Below are 26,966 nucleotides of genomic sequence, written 5' to 3' on the forward strand. Positions count from 1 at the left end.
AAACTCTATGGTACAGTTCTACTCTGTCCTGTAGGGTCGCTATGAGTCGGAATTAACTCGACAGCAGTGGGTTTAGTTTTTTTGGTTTTATTGTGTTTTCGGTGAAAGTTTACACATCAAATTAGGTTCTCATTTAACAATATCTACACAAATTATTCAGTGAGATTGGTTACATTTTTCATAATGTGTTAACAGTCTCATTAATTTCGTGCTGGTTATTCCATTGCCAGTAATCTAATTGCCCTGCCTCTTACTTTTTCATCTTTGCTTTAGGGTAGTTAATTGACTATTTGGTCTCATATAGAGGATTTTTTAAAGGAACGCAGTATTCATGGATTATAATCCTTATTTTATTAGCCACTCTTTTAATTAGCAAAAAGGTAACCTCAGGGGGTAGTTTCGGTTCAAGGTTTAAAGAGTATCTCAGGTCAGTAGACTTGGGGAGTCCTCCAGTCTCAACTGGTCCAGTAGGCCTGGACTTTTTAAGAATTTGAGTTCTGTTCCACATTCTTCTCTTGTTCTGTCAGGATCCACCTACTGTGGCCCTGATCTGGTCTCAGGGTAGATGAGGCTGTGGATCATGTAGGCTATTTAGTCCTGTAAACTAGTTTCTTCTCTGAGTCTTTGATTTCCTTCTTTGTCTTCTGCTCCCCAGGCGAGTAGAGACTAATAGTTGTATCTTAGATGGCCACTAGCAAACTTTTAAGACCCCAGACACTACTCACCAAAATAGGATGTAGAACATAAAGAATAGTATTTCATTAATCTAAATGTATTCATTTTAAAGGGCTGCCCTTTGAAATTGTGTCCTTCCAACTTTTTAAATATTAATATGTCCTTTTATAAAATAATTCTAGTATGTTGTCATTGTTTTTATTACTGTATTTTATGCAAATATCACGTGTACTGTTTTCGTAGTTCTTTGTTGTGGGGGCTTGTCCTATATATTGTAGGATGTGTAGTAGCATCCCTGACCTTTATCTACTAGGTGCCGTGAGCACCTCCCCCACGAGCTGTGACAACCAAAGATGTCTCCAGACATTGCCAAATGTCCGTTGAGGGGGCAGAATCGCCTCCTGTTTAGAACCACTGATTTAGGAAGAGCGGAACATGTCTACACACTGACTCTTAGATAATACGTAATAGCTTTAAAAGTGTAAGATGAATAGGGAAGTACAGGAACTTTTAGGCTTAATCCAGTGTCTTTACATAGATCAAAAAACCACATAAATGTTAGTATGTGAAGTGGTTGCATATTCACAAATTAATTCTCACATAGTATATGCGGTTACAGATAAGTTATGAAAAAATTGTTTTAGTGTTTGAAGGACCCAGTAAAATCTTGATCTCATTACCTGCTTTCTGTCATTTTAACACTATCTTGTCACCTATTCTACTTTTAATTAGTGTAGCCCAAGTTTGATAACACACCTGGGTTTTTCTTTATGTAGGCAGCTAATTCTTGATGGCCAGTGGGATGAAGTTCTTCAGTTCATTCAGCCTCTGGAATGTATGGAAAAATTTGACAAAAAAAGGTAAGATTTTATCTGAAAATTTTCGGGTGGATCCCTGGTGGTGCAGTGGTTAAGGGCTTTGCTGCTAACCAAAAGTTCAGCAGTTTGAATCCACCAGCCGCTCTTTGGAAACCCTGTGAGGCAGTCTGTGCTGTCCTATAAGGTCGCTATGAGTCGGAATTGACTGGACGGCAGCGAGTTTTTTTTTGTGTCATTGGTAGGAACTTAGCAAAACAAAAATTTTAAACCAAGACTTAGCTTTTTCTAGAAAACACAGTACATTCAATCCCATTGAGTTGGAGCACCTCTAGAGAACAAGGGGAATGTACTTCAATAAGTTGAAAATCTGATATGCAAACCTACTTAATCAATAGTGCTGATATTCAGAATGTCCCAAGGGCCCTATCTGAAGCAGCTGTTTCTGCCTAATAATATAAAGACTTACAAAGATGTCATTCCATTCATTTTTTCCACCCTCCTTTGTTTCTGAGAGGTCAGCTCTCATTTGTTTCCTTATACTGCTGTATGTAGTGTTTCATTTCCCCCCCTGTTGCTTTTAAGATTTTCACTTTATTGTTGGTTTTCAGCAGTTTATGATGTGTCTAAGTCTGATATCAGAAGCCCTGGTGGCACAATGATTAAAGCACTTGGCTGCTAACTGAAAGGTCGGTGGTTCAAACCCGGCAGTGTCTCCACAGTAGAAAAGACCCAGTGATCTGCTCCCATAAAGATTACAGCCTAGGAAACCTTATGTGGCAGTTCTGTTCGGCCCGAAAGGGTTGCTATGAGTCGGAATTGACACGATGGCACACGACAGCAAGAAGTTTTGTATCTTTGTGTATTTCCTGCTTGCAGTTTGGATCTGTAACATTATGTTTTTCATCACATTTGGAAGTTTTTGGCCATTATTTCCTCATATATTTCCTGCGCCTTGTTCTTTTCCTTCTGGGACTGTAATTACCGTATTTTTACACAAATAACGTGTGCCTTCTGCATTTGTTTGCTGTCCATGGTGTTTCCCCACGAGGCACCCTCAGAAGCGCCACTGTGCCAATCCTCTTCCACATGTTGCTGTAAAAAAAATGAGCATAGCGCACTTATGAAAATACCTTGCGGGGGGGGTGAGGGGGTGGGTGGGACGAGGCCGGCAAATGCAGAAGGCATGCATTGTTTGTGTAAAAGCACTCTACGTTATATTAGACAGATTGATATTATCCCGTAGGACTGAGGGTTCTGTTCATTTTTTTAAAATAATTTTTTTCTCTGTATTCTTCAAACTGGATTATTACTGTGGATTTACCTTCGTGTTCACTGACCCTTTCTTCTTCCACCAACAGTCTGTTGACAGTGAATTTTTGATTTCAGATATTGTATTTTTCAGTTTCAAAATTTTCTTTTTTTTATAATTTCTGCTCTTTTCTCATCTGTTCACTCACTCTGAGCATATTTTTCTTTAAGTCCTTGAACATATTTATAGCAGCTGTGTTATAAACTATGAGTCACATTTTTCTGTTTCTCTACATGTCTAGCTGTTTTTTTTAATGTATTCTGTACGTTGTGGATCCATTGTAGAGACTCTGGATTCTGTTATTTTCCTTTGAGAAGTATTGATTTTTATTCTAGCAAGTAGTTAACTAGCAAGATTTAAAATGCAAACTCTGTCTCCTCTACTGAGGATCACAGTGGACACCAGCTGAAATCTCTGCTCATATTTTTGCCTTCCATCTGTTGGTTTTGCTCCTGGGAGTCTCCCTTGCATCTTCACTTTAAGGATTTGGTATATTTATCACTATGGCTCCCTCCTTTTTTTGACCCTTCCCTACCACCTCCTACCTGTTCCGGTACTCCCAAACATTTTGCTGACTCCTTGAGCCTGTAAAATGGCAGTTTTCCACTTGAGTTTTAGCTCACGCTGTGTGGACCGTAGTGTGCCCTCAGCTGGCAAGCCTTGTACTTTTGAATTTCATCCCATGTACATCTCTTTTTTCAAGGATTGACACCCCTCTAGTTTTTGCCAGCTTGTTGTTCCTCTCTACTGCTTTCAAATAGTTGTATTTTTTTTTTGTATTTTATCCTTGGTTTATAATTGTTATCTGCAGGAAGGTCGGCCAGATGTGTTACTGCACCATTACCAGAAGAGGAACCTCATATATATTTATATATTTATATTTATATATATATATTCTGTGTTCATACCATGCTATTTGAATATCTCTTTGCTTTTGTACATTTTTGTTTATCTGGAATACTCTTTCACCATCTTCTGCCTTTAGTTGGAATAAAGCCATTTTCAAACAGCCACCCCTTGTGAGTCTTTCTTTTTACTTCTCACCCCTTCTGATAGAATTGGTTTTGTACTCCTTTGAGACCTTGCTGAACCCTATCATAGATTTTATCTAATTTATTAGACTACCCTCTTCTTGAAAGCAGGAATTTTGTTTTATTGGACATGTATTTTCTGCTATAAAAATGGTTGAAAGAATGACTAAAGGTTCGTTATTTTTTCTTTCAGCCCTTGGAAACAGTATTTCTTTAAAGTGCTTAAAGGCATCAAAATTTTTTTTGGTTCTTAGGTCAAGTAGGCTGTTTGCTTTCTTTCCTTCCTCCCATCATGAAAAATCCCTGTTAAAAAGTTTTGATTTTATAGTTATTTTGTGACTTTTTAAGAAATGTTTCTGTTTCTTCTCACCCTTTCAGCCCTGTCTTCATTAGACCTCTTTTGGGTTTAAAAGAAAAAACAGGATGTATTTTGAAAAAAACAAAACATTTTGAATATAATGGACTTTGATCTATTTATTAGGTGACATTTGACATCTATAAAAATTGAGTTTTTTTTAAATGAAATATTGGAACTAGAAATCCTTTGAGTGTTAAATTGTAATTACTTGCTACTGAAATTATTTGAATTATAGCTTCAGTGTAATAAGCATAGTAAATATTTCAAGAATTTCCTGAAAGCAGAGGTGCTTACAGTAACTTGTAAGTACATTTGACTTATCAGACATTGGAAAAATAATTTAAAAAATCTTTTTTAAAAGAATTAATTAGTCCTTTAAACTTGATCTGTTTTGTTTCAGGAACTTGAGTTTCATTTCCAACCAACCATTGACATTGCTGCCATTCAGCTTTTAATAATTTTAATGTTTCATGTTTTATTTTTCACAGGTTTCGTTATATTATCCTGAAGCAGAAGTTTCTGGAAGCTTTATGTGTTAATAATGCAATGTCAGCAGAAGATGAACCCCAGCATGTAAGATTTTTATTCCTGAAGGTTTGCGCCATAGTCTTGTTTTCAGTCATAAATATTTTATTCACTAAAGCAAAGGACGGGTATCTTGAATTTTCAAAGTTTTTATGAGCTGGGATGGGACAAGATTGGCTATTTTGCAAATATAGTACTTTCATTCTGTAGTTTCCATACCTGTTCAGTGATATAAACCAACATGATACATGAATGGCTGGCTGATTGGATAGTATGTGCTCCCTTCTTCTTTGACGTAATTTATTTAGCAAATAGATGTTTCACTTGATGACTTTTTTTTTTTTTAACCCACTGCCGCTGAGTCGATTCCTACTCATAGTGACCCTATAGGACAGAGTAGAACTGCCCCACAGAGTTTCCAAGGAGTGCCTGGTGGATTCGAACTGCCGACCTCTTGATTAAGAACCGTAGTACTTAACCGCTGTTCCACCAGGGTTTCCCTATAGATGAAGGTTTACAGAACAAACTAGTTTCTCATTAAACAATTAGTACGTATATTGTTTTGTGACATTGGCTACCAACCCCACGACATGTCAACACTTTCCCATTCTCGACCTTGGGTTCCCTGTTACCAGCTTTCTTGTCTTTTCCTGCCTTCTGGTCCTTGTCCCTTGGCTTGTGTGCCCCTTTAGCCTCGTTTTGTTTTATGGGCCTGTCTTGTTTTCGGCTGAAGGGCGAACCTCAGGAGTGACTTCATTACTGAGCTAAAACTGGGGGCCATACTCTCAGGGTTTCTCCAGTCTCTGTCAGGCCAGTAAGTATGATCTTTTTTTGTAAGCTGGAATTTTTTGTTCTATATTTTCCTCCAGCTCTGTCCGGGACCCTCTATTGTGATCCCTGTCAGAGCAGTGGTGGTAGCCAGGTACCATCTAGTTGTGCTGAACTCAGTCTGATGGAGGCCGTGGCAGTTGTGGTCCATTAGTCCTTTGGACTAATCTTTCTCTTGTGTCTTTGGTTCTCTTCATTCTCCCTTGCTCCACACAGGGTGAGACCAGTGGAGTATCTTAGGAGGCTGCTTACAAGCTTTTAAGACCGCAGATGCTACTCAACAAAGTAGAATGTAGAACATTTTCTTTTTAAACTATGTTATGCCATTTGAGCTAGATGTCCCCGAGACCATGGACCCCACAGCCCTCCACTTGATCTTCATCATTGCTGCTTTTCTTATCCCAGAATTGAATTTCTCTGCATTTTCAGCGATCTAGGAGATAGTTTTTTGATAAAATGTTTGTCTTTATTACAATTTAAATATAATGACCTTAAATTCTTTTTGGTTAGAGTTATTGTTAAAGTTTTAATATTTGTATTAAGTCACATCCAAAACCAAAGAAATTTTTAAGTGCCAATAGTGTTCATTGAAGTAAGCCAAAAGAATATTACAGTAGAGATTTTCATGTATAATACAGAGATGTTTGCCAGATAATGATGTTCAGAAGTGGAAAGACCAATGGAATATGAGTCAGGAGACTTAAATTTTATTCTGTCTTTGTCACTAACCAACTGAGTTAAGTTGGTTAAATATATACCTTAACTTTTCCTATATGTAAAACATGGAGGCTGGTCTAGGTAAGCTCTAAGGTTCTTTATGGCATTAAATGCTTTGGTTCTAAGGTAATACTCTCTATACAAATTGTTATAATGTGTCTCTCAGCTAAGCTTTCTTTTGTACTGTCTCTGTACTGTTTTTGTAGTAAATAAACTGTAGGTGTTTACTTCTCTTGATTTGATTTCTTCACCCATAAAAATTTATACTAAGGCATAAGTTTTGGGCTAAGAGATAAAGTCAAGCTAAGAGAATGGCACCTTTGCCTTTTTGGGTAAGCCACAGTAATAACAAGCTTTATAAACACTTGAATATTGGCATGCTTCAGTTTTCATTTCTAGGAAATTCAATTTTTTTTTTAATCGTGGTGAAAATATACACACCAAGATATTTGCCAACACAGCTTCCAAATTTGCAATTCAATGACAGGGATTACATTTTTCATGTTGTGCCACTATTATCACTATCCAAAATATTCCACCACCATTAACATAAACTCAATGGCCCCCAAACAGAAATTTGTTTTCCCCTTGCGTATTCACGTAAGTGAGATACAGTATTTGCCCTTTTGTGACTTACTTATTTGCTCAGCACAGTGTTTTCAAGGCTCATCAATGTTTGTGGCAGGTATCAGATCTTCCTTTCTCTTTACGGCTATGCATATACTATTGTATGCATATACCACATTTTGTTTATCCGTTCATCTGTTAATGGACATTTCGGTTGTTTCCTCCTTTTGGCTATTGTCAGATGTTCTGCAGTGATCATTGGTGTATAGGTTTCTGTTTGTGTTTCTGCCTTCACTTCTTCTGGGTATATACCTAGTAATGGCATTGCTGGGTCATATGGTAATTCTATGTTCAGCTTTTTGAGGAATTGCCAGACTCATATCCATTGTTTTCCACACTGGCTGCACCATTTTACATTCCCACCAGCAATGGATGAGGGTTTCACTTTCTTCACAACCTCCTTAACACTTGTTCTTTTCCATTTTTTGATCATGGCCATTCTAATGGTGGTGAAGTGGTATCTTGTAGTTTTGGTTTGCACCTCCCTATGGTGGTGTGGAAACACTGGTGGCGTAGTGGTTAAGTGCTATGGCTGCTAACCAAAAAGTTGGCAGTTCGAATCCACCAGGTGCTCCTTGGAAACTCTACGGGGCAGTTCTACTCTGTCCTGTAGGGTCTCTATGTGTCGGAATCTACTTGACAGCAGCAGGGTTTGGTTTTTTGGTTTATGGTGGTATAGTAGTTAAGAGCTACGGCCACTAACCAAAAAGTCGGCAGTTCTAATCCTCCAGGCACTCCTTGGAAATCCTATGGGGCAGTTCTACTCTGTCTTATAGGGTCGCTATGAGTTAGAATTGACTCGGCAGCACTGGGTTTGGTTTTTGGTTTTAATGGCTAATAGGAGCCGTGGTGGTGCACTGGTTAAAGTGCGCAGCTGCTAACCGAAATGTCGGCTGTTTGACCCCACCAGCTGTTCTGAGGGAGGAAGTTGTGGCAGTTTGCTTCCATAAAGATTTACAGCCTTGGAAAACCTATGAGGTCGCTATGAGTCGGAATCAACTCTTCGGCAGTTGATTTGCTTTAGTTTTAATGGCTAATGAGGTTGAGCATCTTTTCTTGTGCTTGTTGTCTATATGAATATCCTCTTTGGTTAACTCCCATTTCAAGTCCTTTGCCCATTTTTTGATTGGATTGCTTGCCTTTTTGTTGTCAAGTTGTAAAAGTTTTATATATATTTTGGATATTAGACTCTTATCTGAAGAATTTCTCCCAGTCTGTAGGTTATCTTTTCACTTTGTTGATAAAGCCCTTTGATGTACAGAAGTATTTAATTTTTATGAGGACCCATTTATCTATTTTGTCTTTTGCTGCTTGAACTTTTATTGTCAGAGAAATTCAATTTTTCCTGTCCTTAAAAAGTTGTACATTTGAAAATGATACCATTTTAATGGTGAGCTAGAACACTGTTTGTATAGATAGAAGTTCAATGTGTAAGTTAACCCGAGTTTTAATCTTTTTTTTTTTTTTTACTGGTAGAAATATTTTGATTCTTGACTTGAAAGTTGTTACACGTCCTACAAATTATGAGTTTTTTCGGGGTGCTAGAGTTTATCCTTTAGCAGTTGAATACAAAATGGAAGTTTGTGAGGTATCTTTGTATTTGAATAAAACAACCTCTTATTGTTTTGATACCTCACAGCATTTCTCTTCATAGCGATTACTTGTATTTCTCTTACAGCTGGAATTTACCATGCAAGAAGCTGTGCAATGTTTACATGCCCTCGAAGAGTACTGTCCTTCTAAAGATGACTATAGCAAGCTCTGTTTGCTTTTGACTCTGCCTCGTCTGACCAACCATGCCGAATTTAAGGACTGGAACCCCAGCACTGCACGAGTTCACTGTTTTGAAGAGGCTTGTGTCATGGTTGCAGAATTTATCCCTGCTGATAGGAAGCTTAGTGAGGCTGGCTTTAAAGCAAGTAATAATCGTTTATTTCAGCTTGTAATGAAGGGCCTACTTTATGAATGTTGTGTGGAATTTTGTCAGAGTAAAGCAACTGGAGAAGAAATTACGGAAAGTGAAGTGCTTCTTGGCATCGACCTCTTATGTGGTAATGGTTGTGATGATTTGGATCTGAGTTTGTTGTCATGGCTTCAGAATCTTCCATCTTCTGTGTTCTCTTGTGCTTTTGAACAGAAAATGCTTAATATTCATGTTGACAAACTTCTGAAACCTACAAAAGCTGCATATGCTGATCTTTTGACTCCTCTTATCAGCAAACTTTCTCCCTATCCATCATCCCCAATGAGAAGGCCTCAATCAGCTGATGCCTATATGACCCGCTCTCTAAATCCTGCTTTAGATGGCCTCACCTGTGGACTGACCAGTGATAAGAGAATCTCGGATCTCGGGAACAAAACTTCTCCAATGTCACACTCCTTTGCTAACTTCCATTACCCAGGGGTACAAAACCTTAGTAGAAGTCTCATGCTTGAGAATACAGAATGTCACAGTATTTATGAAGAATCCCCTGAGCGGTGAGTATTTACTCATAAAGATTAGGAAATCTCCACAAGTGTGAGATGATCCCATTCTGGTAGGAGTGATTGTGTTTTCTTTAAAGCTCATGTACCTTTAGTTGAAAGTTCTTAAATGTTAAAGCTCATTTCTAAGTAACTTTGGACAGGGTTTTGAATTTTTTTTTAATTAAAATTATAAGGGAAAATATTTTTATATCCTATGTTAGCTGGTTATAAAGGAATACATGTGCATTGAAGAAAATTTGGAAAATGTAGGAGATTATTAGGATGAAAACTAAAATCTCACACAATCTTATACTTAGAGGACTATTCTTTTTTTTGAACACTTTTTAAAAAATATAATCTGCTTTTCCCGTTTGGTAGATCATGAATATTTTCTCATATTCTAAACCATTTCTTGAGATTAGTGATCAATTATGAACGTGCAGTATTCCCTTGTATGTCTATATGCTAATTTTAACCAATTTCTTATTGCAGGATATCAAGTTGTTTCCAGCTTTTTCTCCTGTAAATAGTACTGTAGTGAACAACGATGTACATAACAATCTCTGATAATTTCTACTTATCTTTCTTGTGACACACAACTGGTTTCCTGTAACTCAGAGTTGGTACTGTGAAGTATTAGTTTTAACTATGATAAGCATTTTACAAGAGAGCACAAAACCCAAGCCTTTTCATATTCACATAGGGTATTTGGGTGCATTTTGTGCTGAGGAAGGGGTGTTGGACTTGGAATTTCTGTTCAAATTAAAGCAAGAGGAGATTTTTTAATTAAGGTACAAGAAATGTAGGATAAATATATAGGGAGGCATTTTCTGTTAAGATTGTAGAGGAGGGAATTTGTGACACTTTCTTTAATGTTCTTTAAAGAGAGAGGAGGATTCTAGGGCCATTTAAGTAAGGGACTTCCTGAAGGCTAGGAAATAGTCTAGGTGGCTTCTTAAGGCACCTTACTATACCATATTTAATATATGAAATCTAGAGATAATAGCTAGTGATGAAAATGGATGAATATAATTTCCTATAGCAGCATCCTGTCTTCTAAACCGCAGTGGAATAGGGAAACTGTCTTAAATCTTTCTTGGACTTTGCAATTCCTTTAGAGAAAATTCCCATTGTCTAGGCTGCTGGATTTCAGTTCTGGGGGAACTTTTGACATTCATCTGTGTACTTAAGATGACTAGAGCATCAGGGTTAGTGTTTGAATGGCACGTTTGAACTTGTGTATCAGTAGAATTGTCTTTACAGAGAAAAAATATGCACAAAAATCTCGCCAAATCTGACTGTACATGTGCTGTTGCTTATGTAAAGAAAGTAGGAGAATTGAGGAAAAAAAAATGGGTAAAGATGACAAGAAACGGAGTATGTTGTTAGATCATTAAGAATAGGCATAGAGGTAAAATATGACATGTCAAAAAGTAGTTACCAGTTGAACAGTAGCAATAATCCAGAAAACATGTGAAATTGGACGATTTATGAGGAAAGGCAGTGTGGAATAACGAAAAGAACATTGTCTTTGGAGTCAAACTTGAGCTTGATCAGTAGTTTTGCCATTTACTAGCTGTGGGAAAGTTACTTAATCTCTCTGAGGCTCAATTGCCTCCTATATAAAATAGGAATAATAGTGTTGACTTGCAAAATGAGTTAAAGCCCATAGCAGAGTGGCAAGTATACGACTGGCGCTCAGTGAATGAAAATGTCTCCTCTTCAGAGTTCATGCCCTTGGTAAGGACAATGTGTCAAAAGGGCTGCTAATAAAGGAGTGCTATGGGAGCTGCTGTGCTGCGAATAAAATATTAAATTTACTTTGGAAAAAACTTTATCTTGTTTTTAAAACACTTTATAATTAAGAAAATACTAGGGAGCTCACTTATATTATTTATGTTAAAGATGTCACATGAAGAGACTCCTACTTGTGGTAATACATGTTTGAAATCACTATTCATTTAAAAAGTATTTGAATGTTTACTATGTGCTAAGGAGTCCTGGTGGCACAGTGGTTAAAGCACTCAACTGGTAACCAAAAGGTCAGCGGTTCGAACCCACCAGCCACTCTGCAGGAGAAAGATGTGGCAGTCTGCTTCCACAAAGATTACAGCCTTGGAAACCCTGTAGGGCAGCTCTACTCTGTCCTGTAGGGTCACCATAAGTTGGAATCAACTTGATGGCAGTGCATTCAGGTTTGGGACTACGTGCTAACACCATGCCACATACTGGGGGGATAATGATTGAGTTACTATGGTGATCAAGAAGATAAAACACGAAAGAAGATTTGTAAAGGAGTGTGTGGTGTTTTGTAAGGTTATCTTTTCATTGGAACAGAAATAGACTCAAAACAAAAAGGAAGATAAGTCAGTTGAACTACGTAAGCTTTGGCTATTTGACATAATGGTTTCAAAATTATACTTAGGCATGGGCTAGCACTGGATTTGGAGTCTTAAGACCTGGATTCCAGTTCTAGTTCTGTTTACTAGTGATGTAATTGTAGGAAAATCATCTTTTTTTTTTTTTAAAGTCTGTTTCCTCATCTGTGAGATGGGGGTAATAACCTATTCCACAGGTTATTGTGCAAGTAAAATGAGTCAGTGCATATGGAAGTATTATATAAATTGCAAAATTAAATCAAATGTTACTTTATTAAGGCTGCTTTTTTCTGTCTGTGTACAGTTAACTCTTACAAACTCTATTTGTATGGACATAAAAGAGGAGCTTCTTGTGGTCAATCGAAGCTCAAAGCATAGTCTAGTAGCTGAAAACTCTTCCTAGGTCTTTCTGCTTCCTCCTCTTGTTATGAGTTTATGTATGTGTACGTATGTTTAGGTACTTAGAAATTATATATTACTTGTTAACTGTTTTCTAACCGGTATTCCCAGTCATCTCACTCATACAAGTATTTGAGTGCCTGTTTTATTCTAGGCCCTAGAGATGCAGTGGTGAGCAGCACATGTTTCCTGCCCTCTAACACTGATCATCTGGTGGCGGATATAGCCACAGAAACAGTGATTACAGTACACTGTGTTAGATGCTGTAAGAGGTGACATAAAGAGTGCTGAGAGAGTATTTAGGTGTACCTCACCTAGATTTGCAGGGAGAGGGATCAAGAAAGACTTGCGAGGAGTAAAGATGACTAGGAGTTGGCTTGGAGAATGAGGAAAGGGGTCAGGAGGGAGGGAGTGCTTCAGGCAGAGGGAGTGGCGCGTCCAGAGGCCATGAAGTGTGAGAGGGAACTTGGATGCCGTTCCTTTCCCTAAGAAGCAGTTAAGTACTGCAGAGTGGAAACACAGGTGAAAATACACTCCTAGGCTGTAGTTCATTAAGATTTAAAAATTTTTTTTTCAAATACTTAATAGAAATACATTTTGCTTCACACTTAATGTCTGAATTCACTATTGTCTTCTTATGTAAGAAATAGTGAGGCTTTTAACAAAGCAAAAGGTTATTTTAAAAGTCTAGTTGCCAAATCTTATTAACAAAATCATTAAGCTATCAAGTCATGTTTACATTAAGTATATATTTAAATTATGAGGGCCTGTTTTCATTAATTTTGTTACACTTACGTTATTTCTCACTGTGAGTCTGAATTGACTTGAAGGCAGCCGGTTTTTTTTAATATTATCTGCTTGGGCATTTTGCTAAGTAATATTTTGAGTGCTGTTTGTTTTGTTTATATTTTATAAAAGCTTCAAGGAAATCTAGTGATAATCAAGGATAGATTATACTTTAGGGGTTAAGACTTGCATAAAATAATCTCTCATACTTGCTCTATAACTTGCTTCTCCTTTTCATGCCTTTGTGTGTGTGTGTGTGTGTAGAATTTGGAAAATATAGTAAAGTATAAAGGAGAAAAAGTCAAGCTTCTAGGAAGATGAGACTGTACTCACTACTCTACTTCATTGATTTATTTGAAGATTTGAGTACCTATTATGTGCATGGGACTGAACTAGGCAGTGCGGATTTAGTGATGAATAAGAGATACAGTCTTTGTCTTCACTGTGTTTACATGATGGGAGAGCAGACACTAAATGATGAATTACCTAATTATAGTAGTTTGGATTACTCTGAGATCAGTAGAACTTGCCTCAGTTTAGAGATCAGAGAAAGTTTGCCCAAGGAAGTGATGCTTATGTTGAACAGTAAGGAGGAGTTAGTGAGGGAAAGGGGAATGGGAGGTGGGAAGGCATTCTAGGTAGAAGAGACCACCTTTGTAAGTCCTAGAGTCAGGAGAGCCTTGTAGTTGGAGGAGAGGAAAGTCAATCAGTCAGTGTGGCTGGAGTTTAGTGGGTGAAGGAGAGAAAACAGCCCCGTGACGCTGGCAAGGAGGATAGGGGCCACATCATGCACTGCCTTCTCCTGTTCCTCTTAGGATAGGCTCCAGCCTTTCAAAGTTTTTTAATGAAGCAGATGAATGACATAATTCGATTTATATTTCAAGTCCCTGGCTGCAGCCTGCAAGAGGATTTGCTGCACAGTGGTTAAGGTGAGGAAAGGAAGTGGAGTTGGAGGATTGTGCCTGTGAAAAGACCAATTAAGATGCTGTTGCCATAGTCTGGAGGAGAGATGATGGTAGTGGCTTTGACTAGTGTGCCAACAGCAAAAATGGAGAGGGGGCAATGAATTTGAGAGAGAAACGATGGCAATATTTAAATTAATAATTAATTGGGTGTGGTTGGTGGGTGGGGCCGGTGAGGGAGTGGATGATGTCCAGGTTTCTAGCTTGTGGTAGAGGACACTTGGGAAAGACCAATTTGGGGAGAGAGATCACGAGTTTATTTTGGACATGTTGATTTGAGGAGCTAAGAGACACCCAAGTAGAGAAGGCAAGTAGAAAGTTGTAAAGATATGTAGTTTTATATTTAAAAGAGGTCTGAGCTGGAGATATTAATTTGAAAATCATCAGCAATTGGGAATGGGTCAGGTCACCTAAAAACAGTGCAGCAGGAGAAGAGGAGAGACCCCAGGACTGTACATTGAGGCACTAATGTTGGGTAATGGAGGATTAGCCAGCGAGGAGAATGCAAAGGATTTATTTATTTTTTTCATTGAACCTGCTTTTTCGAAACAAACAAGCAAACAAAAAGCCAAACCTGTTGCCATCGAGTAGATTGTGGGTCATAGTGACCCCATAGGACACAGTAGAACTGCCCTATAGGGTTTCGGCTTTTTCAAAAGTCACATCTAATTTCCAAATCCACCTACCTCTTCTAAGTTCTAATTCTACTCAGCCTCTTATAGAACATATAAGGTGAGATTTTTAAAGGAACTTAGGTATCTGATTACACATTTTATTCTACAACTTCATATGGCTCTGTGTAATACAAAGGAAACTTTGGCTTGCCTAAGTGATTGCAATTTAGTGGCAGACACGTCTTTGGATTCTTAGCTCACAACACCAGGGCTTTTCTCTGCAGCATTTGACACTGATGACCCAGTCAGTCCTTGAGATTCTCTTCTCCATTGTCTTCTGGGGCTCTGTTGCCTTCTCTGTTTTTTTTCTGTAATTTCTCTGTCGGTATTCCTTTTCAGTCTATCCATTGACTCAGGTTTCTCCCACTTATCCTTAAATAGTGACATTTTCCAGGGTTTTGTTTGTCCTTGACTTTCTCCTTTTCTTAGGCATTTTCATCCATTCACAAGGTTCCTAACTAATGGCCCCATTATTGAGATGACTACCTAGCTAGCTCTGCTACCCTTAACCCTAGACTTACATGTTGATATGTCTCATACACTTCTGCCTGGAGAGGCCTTACCTCATAATCTATCTAATTCCTTGAAGGCAGAGATCATTTTACCTTTTTAGTTGTTCCCATGATGCCTTGTACCAGTACGTAATATGTATAAATGTCTGTGGCGTTTATCATCTTTGCATGATGTTAGTTATTAAACATTTTGAACAGAGTAGCTATGAACTGTAGAAATTGCCAGTGTTTTAAAGTATATTAGGAACAACGTGACTTAAGATCTCAAGCTTACGAGTTAGGATACATTAAAAATATTGAAAAAAGGTATGATTAGTTTCCATGTTAAATGCAAATAGATTTTTAATAAAAATCTCAAATTTCTAAAATTGTGTGGAAAAATATTGGAGGAAAAAATAAATGTTTGACTAACAAATCCCAGTTATAGAGTTAGTTCATAAAGAGCATTTAGGCATCAGGTCATGGAACCTATTATTCAGTTTATAGATGAAGCCGAGCCACAGAGAATAAGTGTCTTTCCCAAGCCACATAACTGATTTTAGACGGTAGCCCCATGCTCCTTGCTTAATCATTCAGCGCTCCTCCGCTATTTGTTTATGCCCTTTCCTGTGTTGTACTGAAGAAAGGAAAACAAAAAAATGTATATTTGTGCATTTGATAAACACTGAATTTTCTATATTTTTTTAAATGAAAATTTTTCTAAAATATATTCTCCTCGACCCCACCTCTGCCCTTTTTTTTTTTTTTTTTTGCACTTTTCTGAAATAAGCGATACTCCTGTTGAGGCACAGCGGCCTATCAGCAGTGAAATCGTGGGTCAGAGTACAGTTCCAGAAAAAGAGCCTGCAAATGGATCGCAGAATCCAGGACCAGCTAAGCAAGAAAAAAATGAGGTAATATTTACTACACATAGTGTCTTTAATTCTCTTTGTAAGAAATAGTAGTATTTGCTTAGACGGAATTCTGATATTTAGGGGTAGGGGAGAGAATAGCTAAAATTTCTTATTATTGTTCATTTTCTCCCCTCCCCCAAAGAATATATGGTATTTTTAGTTGTCATTGTGTATCTTGTGGCATTTGTAACAGATGAATTTATTAACAGTTAAAATACTACAGTTGTCATTAAGCTCTTACGTATTTTAGGTCTCAAATAATTGAACTCACACTAAATGTAGCTAGCTTGCATTTTTAAGATGTATGCTGTCTATTTTACTAATGAGATTTAATGAGCAATAAATCAAGACATTTATAATATAGAATAATACTTTTATCTAAGTTTTTAGAATTCCAGATTATTTTTCTGTGGTATTTTTGAAAGGAAATTGTATTGTGAAGTAGGCTGTAAAGTTTTATTTTATAAAAAAAAAAAAAAATTTTTTATGTAGAAAAAGTGACTAGGTGGTTTTATAAATCTTTGTTTTCAGCTAAATATTAAGAATGAAGTAGGAAATTACTATTAAAAGTACATATGCATAGTTTTATCTTCAGAGTTATTACTTTTAGTTATGAAATAGAGGAAGACTGGTATTAGTTCTTGAAAAGGGAGACAATTGTAGCTTTAGTGAGCTCTACACGACTGTTGGTTAAACTTATTGTGAGTGTTGGTGAATTTTAGACGTGATTGATTAGCTCCAGGGTAACGCCAATGCACAGGATCCACGCAATGTGACCAGACCCCAGCTTTGCAGGGGAGTCTTCCTCTGCCAATATTGGAATTCACGAAATATCTCAGCCCTGTAAGTTTGAGTGCTATACAGTTCTTTTAGAAGGGTGAAGTAGGAATGTTGAGACTTCTAAGTTTAACTCCCATTTATTCTCCTTTCTTGTGAAAGGACATTTGAAACCAAAAGTATTGGTTTTGAAGGAAATTATGAGTTCTTCTCTAGAGTAACCTATTAAACCTGTTGGACAAGGCTAATACTGTTTATTTAGTATTTATGCAGTCCCTCAGTAAGTTTTTTTTCCCCTAGGTAATGTAGATAAGTTTGTGTTAGTCTTTGGCTACATTCACATTCTCTGACCAGATCCCCCTAATTACTGCTATAATTTGCATTTTTATTTTGAGCTAGCCAGAGAACCAGGATAGCCATTCAGTTTGGTTGTCTGTTGCTATGGAATAAAGGAAATTAACTGATCTACTTCAGTATTAAGACTTATGGGTAATAAGAGCAATATATTAAGTATTTTATGATTGTTAAGTATAGCTAGTTGTAGATTTTATTCAGCGTTTATAGAAGTTACTGTTGAGTGAAGACATATACTCAGTCATAGTCTGCTCAAATATATTATTTTATTCTAATATTTTTAAGCTTCGAGATTCAACAGAACAATTTCAAGAATATTATAGGCAAAGATTACGCTACCAACAGCATTTAGAACAGAAGGAGCAGCAGCGACAAATATACCAACAGATGTTGCTTGAAGGAGGTGTGAATCAGGAGGATGGCCCTGATCAGCAGCAGAATCTTACTGAACAGTTCCTTAATAGGTTGGTCTTTAGTCACTGCTTTAAATATAAAGAATTATTTAAAAGGTATTTTAAGCAATCAATAACTGCTATCTTCTATCTACAGCTTGAAATTTTAAGGCCTTTTTTTTTTTTAAGTGTTTCAAGTAATATGGAGTTACATAATTTCTTCCAGTTACAGTATTCTCATCTGGTTTTGTTATTCTCCCTTTAAATGCCCTTTTTACATTGAAGCAGCTAGCGCAGAAGAGCGTGGTGGTTCAGTGCAGAGGCTAGAGCTGACTGCAGGGTGGATCCAGCTCTGTTCCAGGGTAGCTGAGGGCTTTGAGGAAGTTATTTAGCCTCTCTTATCTACCTCACACTGGGTTGCCATGAAGATTAAATGAGTTCATTTATGTAAAGTGCTTCGAACAGCACCTGGCACATAGTAAGCACTGCATTAAGTCTTAGCTGTATTTTTATTGTTGTTATTAGTGTTTAACACCTACAGATTCTTCCGGATTCAATATGTTAAGATGACTCTTTCTGATAATTTTTGCCAAAACAGTATGAGTTTATATTGTTTTTAATTATAGGAGGAATGACTCTAAGATAATAAAAATTTTTTAAGAAATCAATAAACCAGAATATATATAAGTGAGCAAGGGTTGTTGGAAAAGTAAATGAGTTAATATATGTACACACACTTAGAACAGTTCCTGGCACATAATAAATGTGCTGTATATGTTGGCTATCGCCATGGGTATGATTAGGCAGCTGCAGTGATGCCTGTCCCTTCTTTGTTTGGGTCAATATCACTAGAAGAGATCTGCTTAACAATCTAAGGGTTGTGCAAGCCAGTGAATCTGAAATTGATTTTGTCCTCAAACTTTCACACAAGGAGTGTTTATAGTGGTGATCTGAAGAGTCTAAGGCCTCTGAACAACCCCATTCAATTCGAGGATTGTTTTCTTATCACTTCTTTTCAAATCGGTGGCTTGTCAGAGTAATCCTAGTTTGATGAATTGCTACTCTGGTTATTTGAATGTCTTCTCTATGTCCATAAAAGTCATGGCTGCAACTTGACCTTCTGACCAGTTTATTTTTTAGTGAAAGCAGACTATCTAGCCATGAATTAGGAGATGAAGTGGCAAGGTTCTGTGACCCCAATATTGGTAGGGACCTTACTTCCTCAGGAAAAAAAGGTAAACTATTCAAGATCCTTTCTTTGAAGACAATCTTAGACAGAGTTCAAATTTCTTCCTTGTAATTTATGTTCAGTTTAAACCAAAACCAGACCTGTTGCCGTTGAGTTGATTCCAACTCCTAGCGACTCCATAGGTTAGAGTACAACTGCCCCTTAGGGCTTCCAAGGAGTGGCTGGTGGATTTGAACTACTGACCTTTTGGTTAGAAGCTGAACACTTAACTACTGCTCCACCAGGGCTCCACAAAATTATAGTAATAGGTAAGTGTGTTACAAAAATCTATAGGATAGCCAGGCCTATAAAAAATATATATATATATAAGTGGATGCTTATTCTAAGCTTTTGTATATTAAAAAACAAAAACAAATAAACAAACAAAAAAAACCTGTTGCTGTTGAGTCAATTCTGACTCATAGAGTAGAACTGTCCCATAGGGTTTCCAAGGAGCGCCTGGTGTATTGGAACTGCTGACCTTTTGGTTAGCAGCCGTAGCTCTTAACCACTACGCCACCAGGATTTCCTTTACTAGTTTGACATAAATTCTCTTAACTATTCTGCTTTCTACCTCTGTAATATTTTTATTGAATTCTTTTTTCTAGATTAAAATGTGCTTTTGCCTTTAATGTTTTTATTCTTCTCTATCGTTCTAGAGCTATCAGCAGTTCATAGTTTCCAGATTAAAATTTACTTTTCCTTCTTCTTAGAGGCATAAAAAGAAATAAGAGTCCTGTTATATAATAGATCTTATTGAGGAAAATCAACTATAGCATGATACAAGCTTTATTAACAGTACGGGCATACCTTGGAGATACTGCTGGTTTGGTTCCAAACCACTGCAACAAGGCAAATATTGCAATAAAATGAGTCACACAAATTTTTTGGTCCCAGTGCATATAAAAGCTATGTTTACACTATACTGTAGTCTGTTAAGTATGCAATAACAGTATGTCTAAAAAAAAAGTACTTCCTTTAATTAAAAATACTTTATTGCTAAAAAAAAAAATGCTAACCATCATCTGAGCCTTCAGAGTCATAATCTTTTTGCTGGTACGGGGTCTTGCCTGAATGTTGATGGCTGCTGACTGACCAGGTTGGTGGTTGCTGAAGGTTGGGGTAGCTGTGGCAATTCTTAAAATAGACAACAGTGAAGTTTGCTGCGTCAATTGACTCTTCCTTTCATGAACGATTTCTCTGTAACATGTGGTGCTATTTGATAGCATTTTACCCACAGTAGAACTTTTTTTAAAATTGGAGTCAGCTCTCTCAAACCCTGCCATTTCTTTATCAACTAAGTTTATGTAATATTCTAAATCCTTTGTTGTCATTCAGCAATGTTCACATCGTCTTCACAAGGAGTAGATGCTACCCAAAGAAACCACCTTCTTTGCTCATCCATAAGAAGCAACTTCTCATCCATTAAAGTTTTATCGTGAGATTGCAGCAATTCAGTCACATCTTCAGGCTCCACTTCTAATTCTAGTTCTTTTGCTATTTCCACCACATCTGCAGTTATGTCCTCCACTGAAGTCTTGAACCTCTCAAAGTCATCCATGAGGGTTAGAATCAGCTTCTTCAAACTTCAGCTAATGTTAATATTTTTACCTCCTTCAATGAATCACAAATGTTCTTAATGGCATCTAGAATGGTGAATCCTTTCTAGAAGGATGTCAATTTAATTTTCCCAGATTCATCAGAGGAGTCACTATCTTTCTTAAATAATAAAACTTGAAAGTTGAAATTACTCCTTGATCCATGGATGTTGTGTTAGCAGGCATGAAAACAGCATTAATCTCCATCAGAGCTCTTGGGCGACCAGGTGCATTGTCAATAAGCAGTAATATTTTGAAAGGAATCTTTTTCCTGAGCAGTAGGTCTTAACAGTGGGCTTGAAATATTCAGTACACCATGCTGTAAACAGATGTGCTGTCATCCAGGCTTTGTTGTTCCATTTATAGAGTGTAGGCAGAGTAGATTTACCATAATTTTTAAGGGCCCTAGAATTTTCAGAATGGTAAGTGATCATTGGCTTCATCTTAAGTCACCAGTTGCATTAGCCCATAACAAGAGCCTGTCCCTTGAAGCTTTGAAGCCAGGCATTGATTTCTCCTCTCTAGCTATGAAAGTCCTAGATGGCATCTTCTTCCAATATAAGGCTGTTTCCTCTACATTGAAAATCTGTTATGTAGCCGCTGTCACGAGTTGTCTTAGCTAGATCTTCTACATAACTTGCTGCAGCTTCCGTATCAGCACTTGCTTTACCTTGTGCTTTTGTGTTATGGAGATGACTTCTTTGTTTAAACCTCATGAACCAACCTCTGCTAGCTTCACAGTTTTCTTCTACAGCTTCCTCACTTCTCTCAGCCTTCATAGAATTGAAGAGAGTTAGGGCCTTGCTCTGGATTAGGCTTTGGCTTAAGGGGATGTTGTGGCTGGTTTGATCTTCTATCCAGACCACTGAAACTTTGTCCGTATCAGTGATAAGGCTGTTTGACTTTGTCATTCATGTGTTCACTTGAGTAGCACTTTTAATTTTCTTCAAGAACTCTTCCTTTGCATTCACAAGTTGGCTGTTTGGAGCAAGAGGCCTAACTTACCACCTATCTTGGCTTTTGACAGGCTTTCCTTACTAAGCTTAATCATTTCTAGCTTTTGGTTTAAAGTGAGAGACATGTAACTCTTCCTTTTAGTTGAACACTTAGAGGCCAGTAGGGCTATTAATTGGCCTAATTTCAATATTGTCCTTTCTCAGGGAATACGGAGGCCTGAGGAGAGGGAGAGAAATGGGGGAATGGCCAGTTGGTGGAGCAGTCAGAACACATACAACATTTATCAATTGAGTTCGCCGTCTTACATGGGTGAGGATTGAGGTGCCCCAAAACAATTACAGTAATAACATTAAAGATCACTGATTATAGATCACCGTAATAGATATAATAATGAAAAAGTTTGAAATATTACGAGAATTACTAAAACGTGACACAGACATGAAGTGAGCACATGCTGTTGGACAAATGGTGCCGATAGACTTGCTCCATGCAGGGTTGCCACAAACCTTCAATTTGTATAAAATGCAGTATCTGCAAAGCGCAATAGAAGGATGTATGCCTGTTCTTTATCACTACTTTATGTATGTTGATCTTTTGTTTTTACTAATATTAATAATTGCTACCACTGATTTGGCACTTATAGGCATATTCTGCCTTTCCCTCACTTCACCTTACTTTTAGAATCAAAATGATGTATTAACATTTAAAAAAATTTTAAAGACTCTATATTCTTGAATAACCTTTTTAATTTCTTGAACTGCTTTATCTGTGTGTTCCTTGGCTTGTTCTGCGTATTGCCTGATCTCCTTCCTGATGTCTTGAAGGGTTCTGTATATTAATCTTTTGTATTCTGCATCTGGTAATTCTAGGAAAGCACTTTAATCTAGAAGATCCCTTGATTCTTTGTTTTGAGAGCTTGTTGAAGTGATCGTGGTCTGTTTCTTTATGTGATTTGATATTGACTGTTGTTTCCGAGCCATCTATAAGTTATTGTATGAGTTTATTTTATGTTTGCCTACTGTGTTGTAGCTTCTGGCTTTGTTTTGTTTTGATATGCCCAAATGGGTTGCTTGAGTGAGCTAGCCTGGTAATTTTCTCCTTTGAAGCTCTGATGTCCTGTCACCAGATGGCTAGAGCTGTTACCAGGTATATCAGTCTAGGAGTCCGTTCACTTTTCTTGTATGGATTCAGCTCAGGTGTCCAGGTAGCTGGTCATCAATGCGTGGTACAGGCTCTGTCCTACAGTCTTAGAGGGGCAGGGGTGATTGGTGTAGGTACTGGTATCTGGTTGTAGCAGGGGGTCAGGCTCTGAACAAGGCAAGGGGCTGAGAATCGTCCCCCAAGTGTCTCTGAGGAAACAAGTCCCTCTTCCCTAGAGCGTACAGGTGAGTGGGTTCTGCAGATGGACAATGGGCACCCACTGTTTTTGGTTGTAAGGACTGGGCTGTACCAGTTATCCTTGGACCCCTGTCGTGGGCAGCTGCGTGACTTGAGTGGAGCCACCAGTCCTTAGGCCCCTGATGCGGGTAGGTGAGGACCCTGTTTAATAGGCAAAGCAGTGTCAAACATCAAACACCCACCTCTCCACCACACAGCTGAAACAGTTGCAATCTTCCAACAAGGGCCTATGCCATGCAGCGGGGAAAGGTATTCAAAGTCCATGGACCCGTTTATGCCTGGACAGGAGCCGCCTCTGTCCTGAGCTCCCCAGGTTAGTGGAGCTGGCAGATTATCTTTTGCCCCAATTGCGAACTTATTCCTTCTCAAGGCCTGGAGGATGGCTCCAGGTGCTCAACAGAGCCTGTCTCAGGCCCAGGGAAATCAACAGCCACTGAAGCCAGCTTAGGGGGCGGGGAGAACACGGTAAAAATATATGCAAGTACTTAGCTTTTGCCGAGAGCGCCGTTCTTCTCTGGTTCCGGAGGTGCGAGTAGGCTGTGTGGCTGGCTGCTTTTCCCTGAGGAAACTGTGGCCAAACGCTGGTACCAGCCCACTGCAGCTGCTCCCTGGAATGGTGCCTGAGGGATCCTGGCAATTCAGGTCCAGTAACTCCTCTCCTCTTCTGAACTGTCTCTTCCTCCGCCTGCTGCTCAGTCTATTTTCTAACTTTGCCTTCAATATTCAGGGCTCCTAGCTTGTCATAAATATAATAGTTTCATTTGTTTTTTCGGATCTTTGTTGTAAGAGGGATTGCTGGAAGCAGCTGGCTATTCTGCCATCTTGGCCCTCCTCTCTTAAAGACTTTAAATTTAACTTGGCATTTCCCAAGCTTATTTGACCTCAAACCCTTTTTATGGGGAGTGTTTCACAGAATATAATTTGAGAAATGCTGCCTAATTAAACATTTTAACTGTTAAATGTTTAGTAATGGTTACTAATAAACCAAATTCCTCTAGGAATATTTAATTGCTTTTAAAAAAAATCTTTTTTAAACCCTGAAAGCACACACACACTGAGTAATGTTTAATGTAGGACAATTAGAAAATACAGTAAACCATGGCCCCTCCTGGCAATCACACCTTTATGTAGTCCTTTCCCACATTGAATCTCGGCTGAAGGAAGTGATGCTGTGCCAGTTCTGGGTCTAAATCTTAAGAAGGCCTGTCAGCTTCCTCTTTGTACCATTTGGATCCCTGAGCCCAATGTAAGTTCAGGCTAACCTGATTGTATCTCCCTAGAGCATAGATCCAAGCCTGGCAAATAGTATTTGAGCAAATGGAGCGAATGAATTCATGCCTGAGTAATAGGAATGCCACCCACTTGGCTTTTGTCTCATCATAGCTGATTTAGTCATTTGTTTCCGAATTGGCTTGATGCTATTAAAGACAGATGGAACGAAAATGGCTTGTTTTGTTTTATGGGCGAGAAATTTTGGTAGTGGTGAGACTGTTATTATTTTTAGAAATTAAGTTTTAAATTAGAAATTAAACCAAAGTTATACAGGTGAAGAAACAAGATTTTTTTTTTCTTGTTTTTATAACAAAAGGTGCTTTTTAAAAGTCTGCGAGACACATTATACCCATCTCCTTTACAGGGTTATATCGTGGGAGCATTTGGATCTACTTTCAGTATCTAGTTACTATGTCTTGAGTCAATGGTAATTTTTTAATACTGAAAATTTTCCATGGATTATATATTGTGTATATGTATTCACTTTCTCAAACTTTCATTCATATGTAAGTTAGAAATGTAATTAAGTTTTTATTTTAAAGTAACTATATAGTTTTATTTTATAGGTCAATTCAAAAGCTTGGTGAATTAAATATTGGAATGGACAGCCTTGGTAACGAGGTGTCAGCGCTTAGCCAGCAGTGTAATGGGAGCAAGGGCAGCGGGTCTAATAGTTCTTCTGTGACGAGTTTTGCTACTCCAGCCCAAGACTCTAGTCAGAGGTTAACACAAGATGCTTCAAATACTCACACAAGCAGTCCTCATAATTCCGGATCAACAAATCACACACCTTTTCACGAGGAATCACCTTCCTGTGGAAACCAAATGTAAGTGTTTGACTTTGTACAACTTGGAAATATTAGCCTTCTACTAATGAACAGACACATAGAAACATAAAAATTTGAACTTCTCTTTGGAACCTTACAAATAAAAATTTTTAGAGCCTACTACCTACCCAATTTTTTCTAAGCTGCCTTCATTTATGTATATTTTCTTCTACCAACTTTTAAGACTCTTAATATTCTTTATTTTCTTTTTTCTTCCTCCACCACCCAGGTAATTCTATTTTTTATAAGACATATAACAGAGATCATACTGTTTTAGGCTTTATCTGTATCCTGGCTTTTATTTCTTGCCATGGGCACCTTTCAACAAACATGTTTAAACTCTCAGATGTTCAGGACACAGAAAGATGTTTTGTAATATGGTGGAATAATTGCAGTGGGACATGTTGGCAGCTCTGGCAGTTACAGCTGCTGAAGACTTTTTTGCATATTTACTTTTTCACTAGTCAGGGAAAATTTTTTATCTTGCTATATTTGGTAAACAGGTGTTAATTTATGCAGTGGCAATAGTTAAGGAGCATTTTCCTTCATTTATTCTTAACATAAAACACCTTTCTTTGAGAGTGGTACATTTAAAAATACATAGCTTGCTTTCGCACTTGGATACTTACTAGCCTTATAATGAGTATCAAGAAACTCTGGATTTACTTTAGAGTGTATGTTTATCTAATACTTCTGTCATTCTTATAGTTCCCATAACACTTGTGCATCCCCAAAAGGAAAACTTCTATAAGTTTTAAATTTATTTTTTGTTAAAGTAATATAGATAACCAAACCAAAAAACCAAACCCATTGGTGTTGAGTTGATTCTGACTCAGGGCGACCCCATATGTTACAGAGTAGAACTGCTCCATAGGATTTTCCTGGCTGTAATCGTCATGGAAGCAGATCCCCAGGCCTTGCTTCCCTGGCCCTGCTGGGTGGATTTAAACTGCCAACCTTTAGGTTAGTCGTCAAACACAAACTGTTTGTGGCACCCAGGAATCTTAGACTATGTTGTCTTTAAGGCAAAAATCACTTCCTTCATACAAGTACAGGAACCCTGGTGGTGCAGTGGTTAAGCGCTTGGCTGCTGATCGAAAGGTCAGTGGTTCAAACCCACCAGCCTCACTGCAGGGGAAAGATGTGGCAGTCTGCTTCCGTAAAGATTTACAGACTTGGAAACCTTATGCGGCTGTTCTGCTCTGTCCTATAGGGTAAATGTAAGTTGGAATCGACTTGATGGCATCAGGTTTGGTTTAACTGGTTTATACAAGTACACTTATAGTAATATACATACATGATTTAAAAAATCAAGTAGCTTTTATAGCAACATATCGACAGTAATATAGCTATGTATCAATTTTCTGTTTAAATTGGTATTCAGTGTTAACATTACTATGGCTGTGTAAATATTACTTATGACTGAGTCATGTAGTTTAATATGATTACATTTTCTTTTCATACAGCTTTGTTTTCCTGGGAGACAGTAATTGCCGCATTTTGGTGTGCATGTGTGTACATGCTCATGCTTGGTCTTCTTTGTACCTATCACCCATCAGTGAACTATCTGTAAATGCTTTGATATAGCTGTAAAATCACAAAACTCCTCACTACAGTCAAACATATCATGTAACTTCTCTATTTCATTTTTTATCCTGGGAGACATCCCTCCAGGATCACTCCTGCTTTACTTCAGAGTCATTGTTTCCAGACCATTTTGTACAGGCCTAGAGAGTTCTGGGACTTCTCTTCATTGTCCTCTTGGGAATTTTTTTTGCCTCTTTCCTGTGTTGGCTCTCCTGTTTTCAGGATTTTGTGTAGTTTCCTGAAAAGGGGCACATCAAAGGTGGAGTTACTAAGAACTTGCATGTCTAAAAATGTGTTTATTATATATTTTACCCTTGATTTGTTAGCGTATCTGGGTATAGAATTCTAGAATGGAAATGATTCCTCAGAGTTTCAAAGGCATTGCTACATGATCTTCTAGTTTCAGTGTTCCCATTAAGAAGTCCGATGCCACTTTGCTTTCTGATCCTTTATATGAGGCCAGCTGCTTTTTCAACTCTGGAGTTTAGGGGCTTCTTTTCCCTGATGTTCTAAAATTTCATGATATACCTCAGAGTAGTTTTTTTTTCCTTCATTCTGCTGGATACTTTGTGGGAAAGCAGGAAATTAAAAAAAAATATTATTCAGTAATTTCCTCAC

At 37.8% G+C, this 26,966-nt stretch overlaps 1 protein-coding gene across 1 annotated transcript in view; it reads left to right on the top strand.

Moving 5' to 3' along the window:
• WDR47 (WD repeat domain 47) overlaps window positions 1-26,966 on the top strand; it is a 58,695-nt gene that overhangs the window by 14,389 nt on the left and 17,340 nt on the right. Inside the window, exons 3-8 of the mRNA XM_049880179.1 lie at window positions 1,452-1,535; window positions 4,680-4,764; window positions 8,567-9,366; window positions 15,835-15,958; window positions 17,375-17,553; window positions 24,501-24,761. Of these exons, the coding sequence (XP_049736136.1) occupies window positions 1,452-1,535; window positions 4,680-4,764; window positions 8,567-9,366; window positions 15,835-15,958; window positions 17,375-17,553; window positions 24,501-24,761 (1,533 nt within the window). The remainder of the gene's footprint in view (window positions 1-1,451; window positions 1,536-4,679; window positions 4,765-8,566; window positions 9,367-15,834; window positions 15,959-17,374; window positions 17,554-24,500; window positions 24,762-26,966) is intronic.

Source organism: Elephas maximus, chromosome 3, assembly GCF_024166365.1.
Source record: "Elephas maximus indicus isolate mEleMax1 chromosome 3, mEleMax1 primary haplotype, whole genome shotgun sequence".
Classification (NCBI taxonomy): domain Eukaryota; kingdom Metazoa; phylum Chordata; class Mammalia; order Proboscidea; family Elephantidae; genus Elephas; species Elephas maximus.